General features: G+C 41.9%; 1 protein-coding gene across 4 annotated transcripts in view; it reads right to left on the bottom strand.

The window, feature by feature from the left end:
• Positions 1–11,690, bottom strand: part of lekr1 (leucine, glutamate and lysine rich 1) — a 75,648-nt gene extending 63,958 nt beyond the window's left edge. For all 4 annotated transcript variants that reach the window (XM_034604949.1, XM_034604950.1, XM_034604951.1 and 1 more), the window contains exons 1-2: positions 11,600–11,690; positions 8,237–8,334 (exon numbers count right to left, since the gene is read on the bottom strand). In XM_034604949.1, the coding sequence (XP_034460840.1) occupies positions 8,237–8,334; positions 11,600–11,603 (102 nt within the window). In that variant the 5' untranslated portion in view covers positions 11,604–11,690. The remainder of the gene's footprint in view (positions 1–8,236; positions 8,335–11,599) is intronic.
• Positions 11,691–19,987: the final 8,297 nt, after the last annotated feature.

Genomic DNA, 19,987 nt, shown 5'->3' with positions numbered 1-19,987 from the left:
ATTGTTTCTAGAATTAGGCACTGCAGTCGTCAACGAGATGTCAGATTTGTCTGGTTACTTAAACAGCTGAGCCTCTGGTGAGGTGTCCAAAAGAACACACTGTACTGATGTTAATATTAGACTGCAGATTATACAAAGGTAGTGGTGTGTGATAAAGTTTGTCTCCGAAAATACTCTTTAAGAGTCAATATACAGTTTAATACTTTTTAGACTTTGTTTACACCGTTTTTTGTTTATACTTTGTTTGATGATGAGGTGTGTCTCATTTCAGGGCCTGCATCCTCAGAAGACTGCATTTGAAGACTGATTGCATCACAGCAGTGCGACTGGGCTGTCTCCTTTCGAAGGCTTCTTCAAATGTGACAGACAAAAGCGTCCTTTCATCCCAGAGAAACAAAGTCTCCAGTGGGTCAAACCTATCCAAGGATTCATTGTGATTCCATGACAAAAAAATTTTTTTTCAAATAGCTAATTGCTGTGTCAAGTGACAAGACATCCAATGCTTGAGTATCATGCTTGTACTCATCCGAACAGCTAACAGTACACATGTTCAAAAACCAATGGGCATTAGAACTCTTTCGTCATCTCCAACTGCAACTCTGTTGCTAGCGACAGCAAAAAGGGCGAGAGAAGCTGTTGCTGCAGATCACGGAAAGCCTCTTGAGACCAGATCTTCTCATTTTGGTTCGGCCTTTGCAGTCTCCGTGGACCATGGAGACTCCTGAACTGGGCTACAGCCATGGTCACTGCACCACAAGTAAAGCTAACATACTGTAGCTCCCTACAACTACATGTCTTAAAATGATTGAACAAACAGAGACGACAGGCACTACCGGGCTCGCAGTATGTCATTAGGTGTAATTACTAGATGGAGATCAACTTCTTTTGCATGGAGGTGGTTTGGTTTTGAAAATACGGAGGTTGCTCAAAAGACAGAAATCTGAAAAGTATATCGGAAATCGGTTGTTGTTATGGACAGCTGCACCACCTTAACGACCTGGAAGTGAACCACAGCAGGAATAAGAAAAACTTCAGGCCTAAACCAGCTAAGGTACCAGCACAAAAACATCCTCATTCTATAAAAAAAAGACAGAAAAGCCAACTGACAAGGAAACCAACAGAAGGCGAGGCATAACAAACACTGTTATCAATTAGCCTACCACAAAAGATGTGGTGCCAAATTAAGTGTTTGAGAGAGATGGTTTCAAACACCTGAATACTTTAGACCCACTATACACGCTGTTGTGCCGAAAGTAGTTCAATCACGCAGCTCTGTTTAAAGTTTACGATTCATGTCGCCAAACTGGCACAAAAGTGGCAATTGATATTCCACAACCAAGAGTGTGCTAGTAGTGTATAAGCCTGTTACAAACACATTATGAGAGATGCTACATATAGTCTACTTATAGACCCTTTTCACGACAGCTAATTAGACGTGAAATACTATTTAAGCACGTATTACTAATCACAATAATAAAGGTTGTGCTCTATTTAGACATAGCCCTATGTCCTTATTGTATTCCCACTACATTTATTACATCGCATTTAATCTACACATGTATTTAGTACATCCTTTTAAAAAAGTAAATCAGAATTCAATTCAATTCAATTTTATTTGTATAGCGCCAAATCATAATATACATTATCTCAAGGCACTTTACATAGAAGGTCAAGACCTTAAACATTATAGAGAAACCCAACAGTTCCCACAATGAGCAGCACTTTGGCGACTGTGGAGAGAAAAAACTCCCTCAGAATGACAGTAAACATAATGTCTGACTAATGTAACATCTAATGTACAGAGAAAGGTTTAGAAAATAAAGTAGAAAAATGAACTTCAAGAGCTGTTGAGCTTTAGTCAACCAGAAGTGAAGTGGTAAGTTAAAGAGGTAGTGGTTGTTTTGTCTGGTTTTTCTTCAGCTTTGAGAAACACATGTAATGAAGATGATTGAGGCCGAGTCTCTTTTGTACATGTCCTGTCAACAAACAGAGGGCAGTGTGGTCACAGTATGGACTCTGATCACATCAGCAGCTCGCACATGTGACGACAGTCTGCCTGCAGTCGGGAAAAGCTAAAAATGTAACTGACGAAAACGTGACGCTCCCCAGCAGGCGTTTAAATGTATTTAAATGTCATTACACTCAGTGTTGTCCACTGAGGCTGCTGCTGCTGATTCACGGCTCCTGCGACGCAGACTATGTAGCCATTGTGTTACCTTAACTATATAATAATACAAGAGCACAGACGTACATACACACAAACACCCACATAAACACGCCCACACACAATACATGAACTTCTACCTACTTTTCACACTTTTACAGTCAGCGGTTATCCAGAATTACAGGCCCTACTGTGACATAACCCAGCATCTCCGCTCAGCTTTCCACAGAGAGGTCATATAGTATCTAGAAAGAGAGAGAGGGAATGAGAGAGGAAGAGAAGGAGAGGAGAACGAGGAAAAAGCAGCATGTTGCTGAGACTCTGGAGTAGGGATGGGAGCCTCAGGCTGGAACACACTATAATGTGAATGCACCGGCTAAAAGAACTGAGTACCTCATCCATTATAAATGAAACTAGAGTCAGGTAGTGTGTGTGTGTGTGTGTGTGTGTGTGTGTGTGTGTGTGTGTGTGTGTGTGTGTGTGTGTGTGTGTGTGTGTGTGTGTGTGTGTGTGTGTGTGTGTAAGAAAATCTCCTCATTATTGGTTTTTCTCCTCTTCTTCTCATCATTGATTCTCTCTCTGAAGAAAATGAAACAGAAAATCTTTCACTTATCTCTCTCTCACACACAGTGGGATGCATCCAATTCTCCCCCTGTCTCCCTCTGCTCTCCACTCACTCTCTAATTATCTCTGAAGCGACCGTCTTGTCCTGTTACATTGTGTTTCAGAGCTCCTCACATACCACAACATTAGAGAAGTTAACAGGGAGTATTGTCCCTCCTGTCTTTTTCTTGGCTCGCTTTTTCTCGCATCTTCTCTCCATCGCTCACTCTCTCTCTGCCTGCGCTCCCCTCTCTCTCTCCTGGAGGTGAACGTCTTGTCCTGTTACACTGTGTGTTTGAGTTTGTCTCAGACTGTGACACTTGAAGAGGGAATAGGTAGCATCAGCACCTCGTGGAGAACAAGAGGTGCTCGGCAGTTGCATAAAAAGGCTGCGGTGCACTCTTCGTGGTGCTGCACTTAAAACAACCAGTCCTTTAGTCACATTTGGACTGGAACACCGTGCTGGGGAGAGAGGGAACCCATCTTCTAAGTTAAAGTGTCACTTTGACAAGTCAAAGAAAAAATCCTGCTGAGTAAGAGGGAGTGAAACAGCTTTGTTTTGAGTTTTGAGGGGGCAGTAGACAAAGGCTGCATGCAGACTGACGTAGCACTGTGTCCCTGCATTAGCACAGCAGGGGTCCAGAAGCAGAGGGCAAATTAAATGCAGGGTTGTCCAGCAGTGCACTGTGTGGACCAATCAAATGAGCACAAGCACAACATCCACAAAAACAGTTTTCAGACATGAACTCCTCACTGTTCAATATGAAGAACACAGCAGGAGATGATCGGGTCAGACGTGTTCACAACAACAGAGAAATGTCCGGGACATTCAGGCGAGGGGTGACGTCTGGGTAGAGCATGCAAGAGGCAGGACATGAATTATAAATTCCACTTCGGAAATCACATGTTTTTGTTTACAGCGTGGGTCTTTCGAAGGTGATCTTCATCTGAGTCTTGTATAACACCTCTACCTCCCGGAAAACGTCAGGAGCTACTGACTTGAAAATTTCAAGAAAATGTGCTGAGTTCAGTGTCTGTCCTGAAAACAGCTAAAAGCTTATGCTACATTCAGACTGACAGTACGACTGCGTCACTGGATTAAAAAACAGCAGGGGTCCGGAAGCAGGGGGCAAATAACACTGTGTGGACCAATCAAATGAATGCAAGGACAACATCCACAGATTACTTTATAACATGACAGTATATTCTACTTTTACTGTCAAAGGAGGGGATTATATGATTGCTGACATGATACAGTAACTACATCTATCCATTCATCCATCATCTATACTGCTTATCCTTTGAGACTTGCGGGGGGGGAGGGACTGGAACCAATCCCGACTGACATTGCGTGAGAGGCGGGGTACACCTTGTCCAAGTCACCAGCGTATCACAGGGCCAGCATACAGAGACAAACAACCAGTCATACTCACATTCACACCTATGATCAATTTAGAGTCAAATTTACCTAACCCCAATCTACATGTCTTTGGACATTGGGAAGAAGCCAGAGTTCCTGGAGAAAACCTCCACAAACAAGGGGAGAAATGCAAACTCCACACAGAAAGACCCCAGCCAAACGGGGATTCAACCCGCTAACCTACTTGCTGTGAGGCGACAGTGCTACCAACATCCTGCTTTTGGCAGATGGATCCCTGGCTCCCGCAAACTCAGGTTGCATCAGGAAGGGCATCTGATGTAAAAACCTAAGATGAATCAGATATATAGCCACTGTGGCAACCGCTCATGAGAGCAGCCAAAAGATAAAAACATCCACAACAACAACTTGTTTTACTGATAAACTTTCAATTTAATGGATGCTTTAATCAAACCGGACTTCCTGGATCACATTTCATCTTCCCACCGTTACCTTTAGCAACACGCCAACGCAGCCCCTTGCGTTCTTTTTAATTCAGCACTATTTTTAGTCTGGCCACCTGCTCAGAGAAGCACGTTTGAGTTGATTCTCAATCCGGCGACCATCAGTGAAAGTGGGGAGTAATGCTCTTGCCTCCCTGAATAATAAGTGCTCATGTGCCCTTGAGAAAGACAAATTGAGAGACTGAGGGGAAGTTTGACTGCATTCACATGACACTAGGTGAAAGTATGAAGCAGCATGCATTCTCAGCATATTTGAAATACAGTCTAAATACTGTGAAAAAATGTCAGCATGAGGATTAGGGCATTGGTTTTGCTCCACAGAAATATGGAAGAAAAGAGTGAAACTGGTTCCCACCATCCCATTAACCTCAATTTACTAATAAAGTCTGTAGGAAGACTGTTGGTACAAAGGTGAAGTAAATGCATATTTTTGAATAGTTAATAATGTGGATGTCACAGTTCAAAGAAAACTGTGTTTAGTGATGTCCCAGCAGGCACTGGACAGAAAAGAGCGGTTGCACTGCGGAGGGAGCTGGGTGGGGGGCGAGAGGCAGCATACATCCTGGACAGGTCGCCAGTCCATCACAGGGCCAACATGCAAAGTCAAACGACCATTTATTCTCACCTACACACCTACTGTCAATTCAGAGTCTCCAATAACCCAACCTGCATGTCTTTGGACTGTGGGAGGAAGCCAGACTATGCGGGGAAAACCCATGCAAACATGCAAACTCAACACAGAAAGACTCCGGCTGAACTGGAAACCTTTTTGTTGTGAGGCATCAGTGCAAGAACCCTTGCTGCACCATGCCACCTTTAAAGAATGGTAACAAATAATAGAATTCAACATTTTCAATTATGGTTTATGTTTTTGAGATCTGTGAGAAAAGCCATATGAAAAGGAAAGACATGATGGTATTTGGATGTTTCACACCCTATATAACATTTTTAACATTGAGATTTAATCCAACTACTATCTTGCAATGAATGAATAGGTGTTTTCGTGTGTGTGTGTGTGTGTGTGTGTGTGTGTGTGTGTGTGTGTGTGTGTGTGTGTGTGTGTGTGTGTGTGTGTGTGCTCTCCTTCTCAGCAGCCCACCATTAAACCTCTGTGCCAGCCCTCTCCCAGCACACCAGGATTAACAGCACTTAAATGGGCCTGTTAGTACACCACCTCCTCGATGCCTCCCACACCGACTGCTGCTCATGGTGCTGCCCGGAGCTTTGCGCTCGCAATGCACCGCCTCTGTTGTTTTTTGTTCTCCGCTCACCCCCAGCCACCTAAGCCTCCTCTTATAAATGGTGCTTGGGTGTACTCAGCAGGGGGCTAAGCCCAGAACATCCTCTATTTTACAGACCTTTTTTGAATCTGAGTGGATGACAGGGGGGAGGAAAAGAGGAAGGGAGAGAGGTATATCCTGAGACTGAACCAGATGGGCTATGATCAGAATGTCAGTCTCTCCCTCCCTCTTTCATTCTTAGTTATTGTCTCTCTTTCTCTCTGTCCTTTGCTCTGTGTCTGGTTATAACATTCAGCTTGTGTTAAATCATAGAGTAGGACTGAAGCACACGCAGAAACACACACACACACACACACACACACACACACACACACACACACACACACACACACACACACACACACACAAGGAATCAATCAATAAAATGGATTCCCATTTGAGTCTGTCGGCCGTGCAGAAGGATAGATGGACAAATGTACTAATGCGAGAATGGACTGTGTGTGTGTGTGTGTGTGTGTGTGTGTGTGTGTGTGTGTGTGTGTGTGTGTGTGTGTGTGTGTGTGTGTGTGTGTGTGTGTGTGTGAGATAATGCAACTGGGTGTATTGTTTACAGCCATCTACTGGCCTCAATGACAAATTCCAGAGATAACTAGAGAGTAACAGACAGAGGAACAGAGACAGACAGTAAGAGTGGACCAAACACAGAGCGAGAGAGAGACCTCAGTGATCCATTCAGTAATCTTACTACTATGCACTTGAAGTGGGAGGAACAAGACAAGTTGTAAACAAGCTGTATTCATATTTCATATTATAGTCATGCTATGATCCTAATGATTTTGCAAAGTTCTGAATTATTTACGTCACAACTGCGCAGCAGAAACATACAAAGCTAAAAACCTAAAAGAAAGGTAGCTGCTGATTCCACTTTGGGAAGATTTGTGTTTGATAGTATCAATGTTCAGAGATGCAAAAAACAGATGCACTACTACTTGAGCAAGCGAAGGATAGATTGTAAAAGATAGAAATTTATTGTGTTATTCTGGCATCCTTTTTGGAGAGCTGCACACAAAGCAGTCACAGAAGTCCCTCTCGTAACCAGCCAGCTGCTAGAAAATTCATTTTTAATGTGGGGAAATGCTCTTTCAACTGGTTTTATGACAGTTAAAAATCGGAAGTAAAACTACTGATGTGAACCACTTACTTTGCTTTGTATGTGCTCAGTATATTTATGCCTCCACGCCGGCGACAGCCAGTAGCCAGAGGCATTATGTATTTGGGTCGGCCATACGCTCGTCCATCCCATTATTGTGAAAACGATATCTTAACATTCACTTGAACTGACAGAAGACTTATTAGATTTTGGTGGTCCAAGGGCAAAGTTCAAAGTCACAGTGACCTCACAAGACCACCTTCTGCCTCATGAATTTTTTATCTTAACAATGCCTCAAGAGAATCCTTTCAAATATGGCATAAATTTCCGCTAAGACTTATGAATTAACTGGATAGATTTGGAGGTCAAAGGTCAAGGTCACAGTGGCCTCACGAACATGATACCTCAAGTCTGCCTTTAGGGAGTTTCTTCAAATTTGGACCAGCTGTCACTTTTTGACTCAAAGATGAACTGATAAGATTTCAGTGGGCAGAGGTCAAAGGGTCATGATGACCTCACGTGCGTCTGGAAAAAAAGTTAATTTGGACTGAAACTGCACTGGTTGGCGGAAGCATACTGCAGGGCGGTAAAGATGTAAAACTCATTTTCAAAACGCACAGTTTAATGGTCTTAGGAAATGGTGATATAATTTAACACAGAGATTAACTGGTTTAGTAGATAATCTATGTGCCTCCTGTTTAAAAGGTGAAAAGCGAAAGATATTTTCCCTGCTAATTTATATTCAAACCATATGGAGCATCATATGGGGAATATGTTACTGCCACCTGACATGGACCAGGACATGAAGCAACATGCAATCATTCCCATGTTACTTCCTCTGTGCATCATCTGAAAAACAGATGGAAGATTAAAAGAGGAGACTTTGTCCTGTTTCTTATTCAAGTCATATGGATTAATGCAGCATATGGAAAGAGTGCAGTGTTGACACACTCATCGGGACGTAACAAATGTCTTTTCAACACATTTGTATTCCTGGGTTGTAAAAAAAAACCCATCATGTCTCTTAGCAACATATGTTGTGTCAGTATGGTCTGACATGTTGTTTGAAAGGTAGCGTGTGCAGCATGGGCCAAAAACGTGTGTGTGTGTGTGTGTGTGTGTGTGTGTGCGAAACCAGCGAGGTACCTGCCAAGTGTTTTTAGGTGCATTTATATTTATTTTCAAATCACTGCTTACCTTCTTTATTTCTTCAGGCAGTGGATACATTGGAGGACAGTGATGAACCATTGTGAAATTCCCCTCCTTCTCCTCCTCCATCATCCTCTCCTTGTCTCCTGGAAACAAGCAGAGGACCAGCAGAATTGGCTACACTGGAAATATACAGTGTGTTATGGGTTTTCATTTGAGGCAGCAAACAATTATTTTCATACTGATTAATTTGTTGTTTTAGTTTCTCTAGCTAATTGTTTCACCTACACAAAGTCTTAAAGAGTTGAAAAAAATTAACATCCTGGGAGATATTGTGAAATTGTTTGTTTTGAACAACAGCACAAATTAATCCATTTAAAATGCTATTAAAAAGAGAAGAGTTACAAATGATTTACAACATCTGGAGCCAGTGGATGTTTGACATTTTTTAATTTATAAAAATAACAATTGATCATTAGAATTGTTGCAGGTTAATTTTGCTAAACAAGCATTTGATTTTTCTGACACATTTTTTTTGTATCTACTGCAAACTTATATAGAACTAGAATGGCACTCAGTAAAGCCAAGGCCCAACGATCCCCTTAAATTCAAGCTGCACCAAATTGCACACATCCATAAATATCTAACTATCTATCTCTACATGTGGCCGATTTTTTTTTTTAATCAAGATCAATGAATGGTTCCCAGGGAGATCAGTGAAAATGTAAAAAAGACAGATCTGCCCGATTCAAAATTTGATTGGTTCTCCCCTGACCCATAACACATCCTTCCACCAAGTTTCATTGAAATCCATCCAGTAGTTTTTTGTGTCATCTTGTTTACAAACAAACTGGCCAACAAACAAATGGACAGGGATGAAAGCATTGGCGGAGGTAGCGCAAAATGCTGAATACATTGTCAATGCGTATTTCGTTTTTTTGTGAAGATGAACTGAACTGTTAAGAGGGGATGTCTGTGTATCACACAGTGACCGACAGTAGCAGCTTTCAGGAAAAATATGTGGGTAAAAACAATAAATTTACCAATAATCACTCAAATAAAGCCATCAGAGTATTTCTACCTGATATTATACCCAGGAATTTTGACTACTCTTTTGAGGGAAACTGGTGGAACTTTTAAACTGATGACTTAGCCTCTGAGGGTGAATCCCTTAGCGTGATGTCCACCATATTAAATCCATTTGCTGTACACTCTATTCAATAGATTAATCAGTCAAGCTTATGGCATTAAGCTTATAGACTGTAGATTATGGCATTTCACAGCTGAGGGTATTTTGACTTCGCAGCCATACATTAGCTTGTCCTCCACCACAGGGTAACAGATGGTTTAACAAGGAATGATTCTACCTTCAAGTGAGGGAACTTTGCACAAAACAATGTTCTAATAACCTCTTTTGTGTGTGTTGTTGTTAAGTAATGATGGAAGTGATAGTTTACTTGAGCAATGTGTTCTAGGTTTCAGCTGTTGTGTAACAGTGGCGACAGAGGTACAGTCAGTTATGTGACCATGGGTGCAGCAGGTCATGCAAGGGGAACATTAATGGCAGCCCATCCCAGCCTCTGTTTGTCTATCTGTGTGTGCACAGCATTTATCTATCAGCTCATCATTACTGCTGGGAAAGCATCACGCCAACTCAACACTTGACCTCAGATTGAATACCTCTGGCTAACTTAGGGCCAGAGGTCACCCCTATCAGATGGTCCCTGATGCACGGCTGCATGCCAGACATTAAATGCCCTCGCAGACAATCTGAGGGAAGTAGAGTGAGAGGACACACATGCAGGAGAATGCACAGCACAAACACACGAGAATTTGGCCACAAGCACAATGCACACAGACACACAGCCCGAGAGTTCATGCAAAAACATGCAGGGTTAACTTGAAGCACTGTCTAAACACTTAAGCACTAGCATGTCAACAAGCTTGTGTATTCTCTCTGCCTTTCTCACACACACCAGTGCAGACACACAAACCCTGCCCAATCAAAGAGCAGGCTTCATGCTCACGCACGCTAATAGCCTGATTGCCCCCCTACTGTCTCCAGGCCCTGCACTTAAAACACAACAGAGATCCTTCGTTGGCTCACACAACGCAGATAAATTAGTAACTGCCCGTGACAGCATTAAGCAGGCCTATCCCTTTAGATGGATGCAGATATAAAGGGCTGATTTTGCATGACAACTGTTCCCTCGTGACATTTTGTCCGTTTTAGCCCTGATTGAACTATTAATCAGTCTAATGTGAGAGAGGCAAGCTGTTCATAAACTCATCTATTCTGCATGGACGCATGCCTGAGTCGTGAGAGGAGAACATGCACGAACATGTAAACTCATGAGGGCCCACAGTTTGGCATGAGCAAAAATACGGGCGCTGCAGGGGGAAAAGCATTTAGCCACTAGGGAGCGGAGAACCAAAGACACAGAAATGTCCCTAACCCTCCTCATCCTGGAGGAATATCTAATACTTTTATTTTAGTAAAGCAGTTCAGCGGCATTATATATTGTTGGTGTCATGTCTAACAACTAAGTGTCTTTCCTTTTCTTTAATTAGTATGGATCAATCACTTAGATTTTGTACCTTTCAAACAAATCAAACTGCTTTACAGGTGATTGATTGAAACATGGGATATTAAAAATTAATTAGAAATTAGTTAAACACTTGGATTAAGGGACAATTTCTTACCAGAGCAATCAACATTAGAAAAGAGAACAATAGAAGATAATAAAAGCTGCAGTAAGCATGCAGTAAAATCAGCCAATACGAACTACCGTACTACCAAAAATAAATTATACTATAAGATATAAATTATGTATCAAAATAAATAAGATACAGGCAATTAAAATAATAAAATCATAAAACACTGCATAAAAGCCAGATTAAAAAGGTTGATTTTAAATTTAGGTTCATGAGCATAATGGCTGAAAGCAGCAGCATCAAATGTTGCAGCATCACTGGCACAACTAAAGCACATGTTTGAAAACATAAAGTCCAAACATGCAGATTTAATGTTTATTCATATAAATATAATCCTTCAAAAAAATAACAACAACATGTAGGCCTATACAGGCACATTAGGAAAGAGAAGTTAAAAGCATAAATGCATTACCCAGAATAACAAATTACTAATCTGTACACTAACTTCTGTTTTCTCGTGCTGGTTATTTACCTCAGTAAACACTACCTGGTGTAAACTCTACATTTGTTAAAGTCGTTGTTTATGAATTGAGGGACAGGAGCTTTGTGAAAAGCTAAACAAAAGAAGCTCAGTCGACATGTAAACAAATCAGTGTGCCCTCTCTCAGCTAGCTTAGCATCTAAAGCTAACAGTCACAAAAGCTACTTCCTGTTTGGACTTGTATTAACTTGAGGGCAGAGTCAATCTGTACGTACCCATTATCAACAGTATCGATCCGACTGAAGGTCCAAATAATCACAAAATACCTTAAACTCGTGTTTCTCCCGCTGTGAGCCTCACTCTGACTGTTGCTATGGCTACGACGTAACACTGGCGTGTGGCCACGCAGAGCGGAACTGCCAGGGCGAGCTCCGGATGTTGCCTTTCTTTCTAAATAAAAGCATGGTATATAGTTTGAATATGGGGGTGATTATTTGTCAGTAGTGAAATGTGTCAGTCATGTACTGTTTTCATGTGCAGCTTCGATGTACTTCTTCTGGTTAGTTAGTTCCAGGTAAACCTTCACCTGGCCCTACACTATTATAGTTCAGGTAGAAATAGTAGCAAAAACTTCTTACACTGTAGATTGAAAATTGGTATACATTAAGTATACTATGTAGTATCTTACTGTATTACTGCATTGTATAAATAATATAATCCAATATTATAATACAGCACTGACAAGGAGTGTTTACCTGTATAATGAGTACCTTTTACTTTTTTACATTTTCAATGCAGCACCTTGACATGTCATTAAGTAGTTTAATAGTGTTATATTACTACTTTTACCTAAGTGAAGGATCTATATATGACATACACAACTAACAAAGACAAAAAAATATTTTTCTTACACAAAAACAGCAAAAATGCAGATGAAAAACATCTCACCTCTCAGCCACTGGTATTGCAGCTTCTCTTTTTCTCCTCTTGAGCAACAGTTATTCTTCACCACAACCACCTCAGCTGCCCTCAGCCTCCAGGGGGGTAGTAACTTTAGTTGGTAATGCAAGTCACTTCAATTTTGTGCTTTGGCACCTAACATGTCACATGGCGAGAAGATCCAGGACAGACACGAACAGGCCACAGCTATTCCATTACATTTATCTGAGGTGGGGGAGTTTTGTATGTCTTTATACATTTTTATTTTTTATTACATTATATTACATATGATGCAACTCTAGGTTAACAAGTACACAAAATAACGGTGCCTGCAGAGAAACACGCAAAAAAGCTGGTGAGAATACATTTAATACAAGTTTATCATTAAAAAAAAAATATATATATTATTTGTTAAGATAAAGCAGGAACAGGATGTTGCACACAAAATGCAGACTGACAATGCCTTGAAGTCACATTTGCTAAGCTTTGCCTGCATGCATGCACAGGTCACACTCCATGCTCTGTTTGGGTTAGTGTGCATTTAATTCATTGCCTCAGAAGTAATGTGAAATAACGGCCAGACATTCCCGCAGGGGCTTTTACAGGACCAATCGTTTTGTGGTAATAGATTGTTAACAAATGTTTCTCGACAGACACTTTTGTCTCTTTCTACGTGATATCATTGCTCTCGTTTTTTCTGCGGCTGACTCAAAGCAAACCTGTGTCTGAATGTAACAGAGTGTGCGAGAGAAGCAAGGGACAGAGGGATCTTTGGTATGATTTCATTTGGGACGCATGCCGTGCTATTTGTGGAACCGTCAATGAATCGTGCAGACTCAGTCGCTTTGATGCAAATTGCACCCGCCCACTCAAGTCTAGCCTACCTTCCGTGTTAGTCTATCTGCCTCCACAGAGGAAAGAAAGAAATTGGTGAACGTGACAAAAAGGGGGGAGAAAGAAATTGTTGCACTCAGGCAGAGACAGTAATCAAACCTTGCACCCTGCTGAGCCAGAGAGAGGGGGAAGACAACCCTTCTCTCTGTGTCTCCCCCCCCTCTTACTGCCTCACTCCCTCCCTGAAATCGGTCATATCCTCAAACACCCCCGTGGCAAGGACAAAAGAAGGAGCTGCGAACATTTTGTACATTTAAGGCGGAATCGTATGCAAAGCGGTGTATTTGGGTCACAGTTGTAAATCATTATGTCACATGTAAAGTTTATCTGAGTTTTCTTTTAAGGAGCCTAAATCAAACAGTTAAAGCATAACCTCCTTTGCGAATAGTCGGGTTGCATGTAAAGGATTTGGCTCCATTAGTGTGATCATAACATCATTTTAATGTAGCATTCATATCCATTTCACTTTAGCTGGTTTTAATTGAATCTCATCTGGTTAATGATTAATGAGAGCTTTAATTTGCTAAAGAAACAAAACACACTGTAATGGCTTTGTCATAATTGTTTGTGGAACCACTAGACTGTATTTTTGGGCAGTCTCTGTGGCAAATTAACCTAATTTGGGGAAGGTGCATCCAGTGTTTTAGGGGCACTGAGCCTGCAGGGACCGGGAGCTTGGCATCTATTGAGTCTGTTTCCGGCACGCTATGCTGTGTGGGCAAGTGTATAATGAAGCATGCTGAGTGTGTGCTTGCGTGCGTGTGTGTGTGTAAGAGAGTGAGAAAGAGAGGGAGGAATGAGAAGGAGGGGGATGGGCGACAGGCGAAAGTGTGTGTGTGTGTGTGTGCGTGTGTGCATGCACAAATTTAAGAGGATGGAGGAGGGTTGAGTATGACCCACTATTCTCTTTTTGGAATGAAATGACTAATATTGTCACGCTTGACATATTTGGTGTAGGCTGTGCATGCGGGGACAAATCCAATGGCCAAATATGCAGGTTGGACAAAAAGGACCAGTTCGAAACTGTGACAAATGACAAATGAAAGAGCAGATTGACAACGCTGATGGGACAGACTGGTGCTCAGAACACACAGACTGTGAAATTAAAAGGTCTTTCTTCTTTGTGCATTACGATACACAACTTTTATGACATAAGCCTCCTCTACACTCGCTCTGTCAGTCAACTCCAACAGCCCATCACCCTCCCTCCGCTTTAGATAAGAGCTGTTTTTCTTGGTATTTCTTTGGATAGCACCAAATGGTCCTCTTGTGCACGCAACGCTCTACTGTACAAGCCCCTGTCCACTCCATGTGAATGTAAGACTTGTCCACCTGTTATGTTGCGTCATAGAGTGGAGTGCCCTGCTTTCTGTTTTGCCAGCTACCCAGTGGGCCTCTGTTGGAAATGTTTTTTGTGTTTCCCTTTTTAGTAAAAAAAATCCCACGTGTGATTCATGAGACATTTGCTGAAAGATCGTTCCCACACATTCTAACTCGTCAATGGCTTGTGTAAATGTCTAAATATTCCTAAATAAGGGCATCAGTCCTCAGAGTGGAGAAAAGCTCCATTTTGAAACTAAAAAGACAAATGAACTGACGCAGAAAAACATGGTCAACTGTACCCATTTATATCTGAATAAAGAATAATAATAAGAGCAATAAGCATGGAATCTATATGAAAACACTTTGCATTTATTGTCATATTCATGTCTGTAAAATGCCTCAACCGTTGTGAGGTTTACACTTAAACTTCTGCTGTTAATCTAGTTAGAGAAAACTGGACTTTGTCAGTATGGTTTGACCAAAGTGGTTGTAGGATTGTTCAGCAGTGTCTGAAATCCATTTTCGCCCACATCTTTCCTGAGGCAGATTTGGGGAGAGGGGTCTAAAAACTGACAATCCCAAAAATATTACGCTATGTAAATCATACGCTATGAGATGATATGAGATTTTCATATATGCAAACAAGTGTAAGATTTTGAATGTTGAATGTGATAAGAGGTAATTCTTTTGTATGTATATCCGAACGATAATCGCATTTCGGATGTGGCTGTCCGTCAGACATTTTTGGTGACACTTTGTTGTGCGAGGTAGTTTGTTTCAGTTGTACCCTGACCTTACGCAACCTCTACTCGCATCAGCTAATGAGCGAATGCCTGTTTACTAAAAAGTGACGTGGTTGCTATGTTTATGCGTCAAACAGGTGTAATACATCTTGCTACCATGAGGGGCCACCAGTGAGTGCAGTGGCTCAGGATAACATTTGAATCATGTGGTGTAACTCAACCATTTTAATTTTAGACATGAATCTGCACAGCTGTGTAACTGACAGTTCCATTTTCTGAGCCTTGGTGTCTTCAGGTTGGTTTGTGAGTCAGTCTGTCTGTCTGTCCTTTAGTCTGTCTGTCTGCCTATCTGTCTTTTCTCCTTCATTCTGTGTCTGTCTATCTGTCTGTCTCTCTCTCTCTCTGCTTGAATCTCTGCTCTCTGCTTGCCTGCCTGTCTCTCTCCCTGTCTTTTTGCTTATCTGCAGGACTATTAAGTGCGTGCGTATGTGTGTGTGTGTGTGTGTGTGTGTGCGTCTGTGTGTGTACTGAATGGATTTGCATGAGAGCCAGTGGGGTGACCCTGCTCTCTCACGCCAAGGCTTCTGTGGAACAAATAGGACTAGTCGGATGTCGTGACAGCACTCACATCAGTTTAAATACGAGTGCTGTGCTGCACCCGCGCGCATGTGTGTGAGTGTGTGTGAGTGTGTGTGAGTGTGTTTAAGCAAGCAGCCAGGCACGCATTTAGTGAGAAAAGCTTTGCAGGGCTTTGTATGTGCGTATGTGAGGGTCTGTGTGTGTGTGTGTGTGTGTGTGTGTGTGTGTGTGTGTGTGTGTGTGTGTGTGTGTGTGTGTGTGTGTGTGTGTGTGTGTGTGTGTGTGTACAGATCTGGGTGTTTCAACCTATGAGCATGCAGTATCTTATGGGTTTTTGTGAATATAAAGTCAGTTATATTAACAGTTAATGAGCTCTGTGTGTGCGTGCGTGCGTGCGTGCGTGCGTGCGTGCGTGCGTGCGTGCGTGCGTGTGTGTGTGTGTGTGTGTGCGTGTCTCAGGCCAAACACTCCACCACAGAGTTGCTTTGGAAAGGAACAGGTTTGTCCTGAAAGGCCAATCTGATTGTGAGTAAATGAAGGCAGTCGCAGGGTGAAACAGAGTTCACCCCAGCATACATCACTGCAGTGTCGATGAGTGCCAGCCACAGTTAGGAATTATAACACTTCAGTGGAGTCATAAAGAGACGTGTTGTTTGGGAAGGTGCAGTCAGGGACTGATAAAATGTTAGATATAATTAAGTTAATTACTTTTTGGATGTATTCCTAAACACAGGCTCACTTTATGTCATATTTTCTTATCTGCACGCTCCTATTCTGTCATTTAAAATCATATCACTCTTCTTTTATGTTTGCTATTTCAGGCTTATATTTTTCCATATACATGCAGACATTTTTCTATATACGTGCTTATATTTCTCTATATTTTTATAGATGTGAGCATCACACATTAACACAATAACGACTTTCTTTTAAAAGATTTGCAAACAACTGTATTTCCCCAACTTCCAAGAAAAAAGAATGACGTTTTAAATGTTTCTGAGAGATTCTTCCTTTAATGTCTTTCTCTGCGTGTCTCTGAGGTGATTATATAAATACATGGAACAACTTTATTCTCCCACAGTTAGATAATGTTAATGACTAATCCCTGTCTGACTGTATGTGGAACTCATGTCTCACGAACCGTTCATCTTATCGGCTCCACACCTGTGTACTGTAAATTACCTGAGGAAGTGCAGTGCCGATTTGGACACGAAATACGTTCAATATTCATAAAAATAGAACACAAAGTTTTCTAACCTCACTCTGCACCATAGACTGCTTATAAAAAAGCTCTGCACACAGCGTCCAGCACACAAACAACCAAAAGTGACAGTATATTGTAGAACAGTTTGAAGAGGACTCACTAATGACAAGGAATAATTATGGAGTAACTCCGGAGCATCAACACAGACCAAGGACAGAACATAACAAACAGGCAGGTTTAGAACAAGCTCTTGTACTAGTGTTAAATAATATACTGTTCTTAATAAGTATAGATAACCAAAATATAGTTGATATTTCATGTGATGGATTATCTAGTTAATTAAGGTCTTTTTAATACTGTACAACAAGATTGAGCTATGATAGCCAACTGTCTCATTTCCCTGTGTGCTGACAGTCGTATCTTCGAGCGTGTCATCAGTGTGTGTTTGTGTCGTAGCTGTGGTTTACTGTTGCCTTACAACTGTGGGGAAATTGCCATACAAATGTGTACTCGCATACTCTATGATGATTACAGTTTTTGTCCTTGCGGTAGTGTTACTGCATTTTCTACTTTTAGATTGTACTGTGAAAAGTGTTTGTATCGGTTGCAAAACCAAAGATGAACACTTTATGTCTTTCACATGTTATGCTTATGGTCAGGCAGAGGGAGTGGTTTAGGGAGGTTTTTGCACAAAGACAGCGAGGATGTAAACTGCAGGTTCAGCTCTTTTTCATCAAAGGAATCAATGGTAATTTCTTTATATTATGGTAATTTCTTACTATTGTGCAAAAGGTATTGGATGATGCAAAATATTATAATGTGTAGGGAGATGGGGGGGGGGGCAACGTAGTGAAAGAAAAAGCTTTAAAGTAAAATACTGCATATTGAGTATTCTTCTCATGGGATTTTAAAAGGATCGTTCCAGTCTCTATTGCCAGCACCCAAATGCAACTACAGGAAGGGAAGGATTGTTGTACCACAATTACAACAATTGTGTCATTGTTGTATTTGGACTTTGGACTACTCACAGTTTGAAAGTGTAAAGTGGGGTCATTTGTATGTAGATTGAATAGAATAAGCTGCTTTAGCTTTAGCTGCATTTCCAGATCACACTGTTGAATTTGCTGAGTCTTGTGTTATTTTCTATTTAAGACCAATGAAAACTAGGATTTCACTCAGTACAACACATACCTCTGCAAAGGCCCAACAGTCCCCTCATGAAACCCCATTTAAATTCACTAGATCTGGATGTTTACTTGGGTCTGCATCAAATTGCACAAGCTCATAAAGAGCATTCATCTTAACATGCCAGTTTTTTGTCGTGAAGGTCTGTGAATCTTTGAGAAATTAATGAAAATATCGAAAAAGGCCCAACACCCAATGTGCAAGAAAGTGACAAAATTCCTGGATCCAAACCATGATCCAGATCCATCAAAATTGAATGGGTTCCTCCCTGACCCCCATCGCATCCTTCCACCAAGGTTCAAGGTAATCTAACAGACTAACAAACAAATGCAGTTGAAAGCATAACCTCAGTAGCAGAGGTAATAAGACCCCCCCACTGTGGGGAACTCCTTTTAACCTTTAAGAGCTCAACTGATCATTAAATTAGTTTCGGTTGGTAGAATCAAATCTGTGAATTGTTTTTAGTGAGGGATTCCCTTTATCCCGAACTCCATGAACCCAGCCAGGTAGTCTGGATTTAGATTCCCCACACAGGATCTGCGTCACCACACACCAAGAGGCGTGACGGCTGATGAAAAGCAAGGAAGATATGCGTCACAGTGGCAGGACCGGGGAGATGAGTGGGATGCGTGCAGTGGATGACTCGCGGATTGGAAAACTCTTTCACTATATGGCGAGTCACGAATGCGTTTATGTCTTTTTTTCCTCCTGCAGCCGTGAGGGGAGTCGTTTGAGCTGTGTGTCGGCAGAGCAGTGGCGTCACTGCATGGGTTACACCTTGTCATACACACACACACACACGCATGCATTGCCTGCCATCCTGAGGCAACCACGACTCCACGAGAGAGAGGGAAGGGGGAGAGGAGAGAGAGAGAGAGAGAGAAAGAGAGAGAGAGTCAGGCAGACAGGGAGTCGATATATGTGTGTGACTGTGAGTGAGCTGACTGTGAGACATAATTACGGCAGATTAGTGAAGCCACACTGAGAACCTGAGTCGCAGCCGTCTGGACCCAGAGACAATGACCTCTGGGAATGACGCACTCTCTCTCTCTCTCACACACACACACACACATACATACACACAATACATTGACTTACTTTCATTTCCTGGAGATTTATTTTAAACTCAACTACTACTTGTCTAACCTTACCGGACCTTTCACCTGAGAAAGTGACGATAATTGCTTTATGGGGACTTCCTTTTATTCCCCTATATGGTAAACAGGTCCCCATACCGAGAGTTAACAGCACACACGCACGCACGCACGCACGCACGCACGCACGCACGCACGCACGCACCCACACACACACACACACACACACACACGCACACACACACTTCTCAAGATCCTCATAAAAAGGCAGAGTTAAGTGGAAAAACTACCAGGTATCTACACACTTATCTCCTGCTCGTAAATTCCAACCGGAGCTGAGCCCGTCAGCGAGTTTGTCACTATGTGAATCCCCGAGGTATCGCAAAGTTCCGACGTGAATAACATCTGTGGAGCAACGATACGACATTAGGCCACTTTGGTGAATAATCAGAAGACGGGGACCCGTCAGGCCTCAGACTCACATACACATGGTTCACATGTGCTAGAAGAGGCTGCTACAGTGTTAAATGTGGTTTCTGGATGTATCTCCAGTAAATCTGGTGTGACAGTTGCTTTGCTCCAATGAAAATGCAACATGAAGTGAACTAACTGAAACTGAGATCTGTCATCAACGCCCCTGTTGTCAAATCTGAACATCTGGAGCCTCTTTCACAGAAAACACTGCATATACACAGACTTGGA

Source organism: Hippoglossus hippoglossus, chromosome 13, assembly GCF_009819705.1.
Source record: "Hippoglossus hippoglossus isolate fHipHip1 chromosome 13, fHipHip1.pri, whole genome shotgun sequence".
Lineage (NCBI taxonomy): Eukaryota > Metazoa > Chordata > Actinopteri > Pleuronectiformes > Pleuronectidae > Hippoglossus > Hippoglossus hippoglossus.
This window is presented reverse-complemented; position numbering and strand designations above follow the sequence as displayed.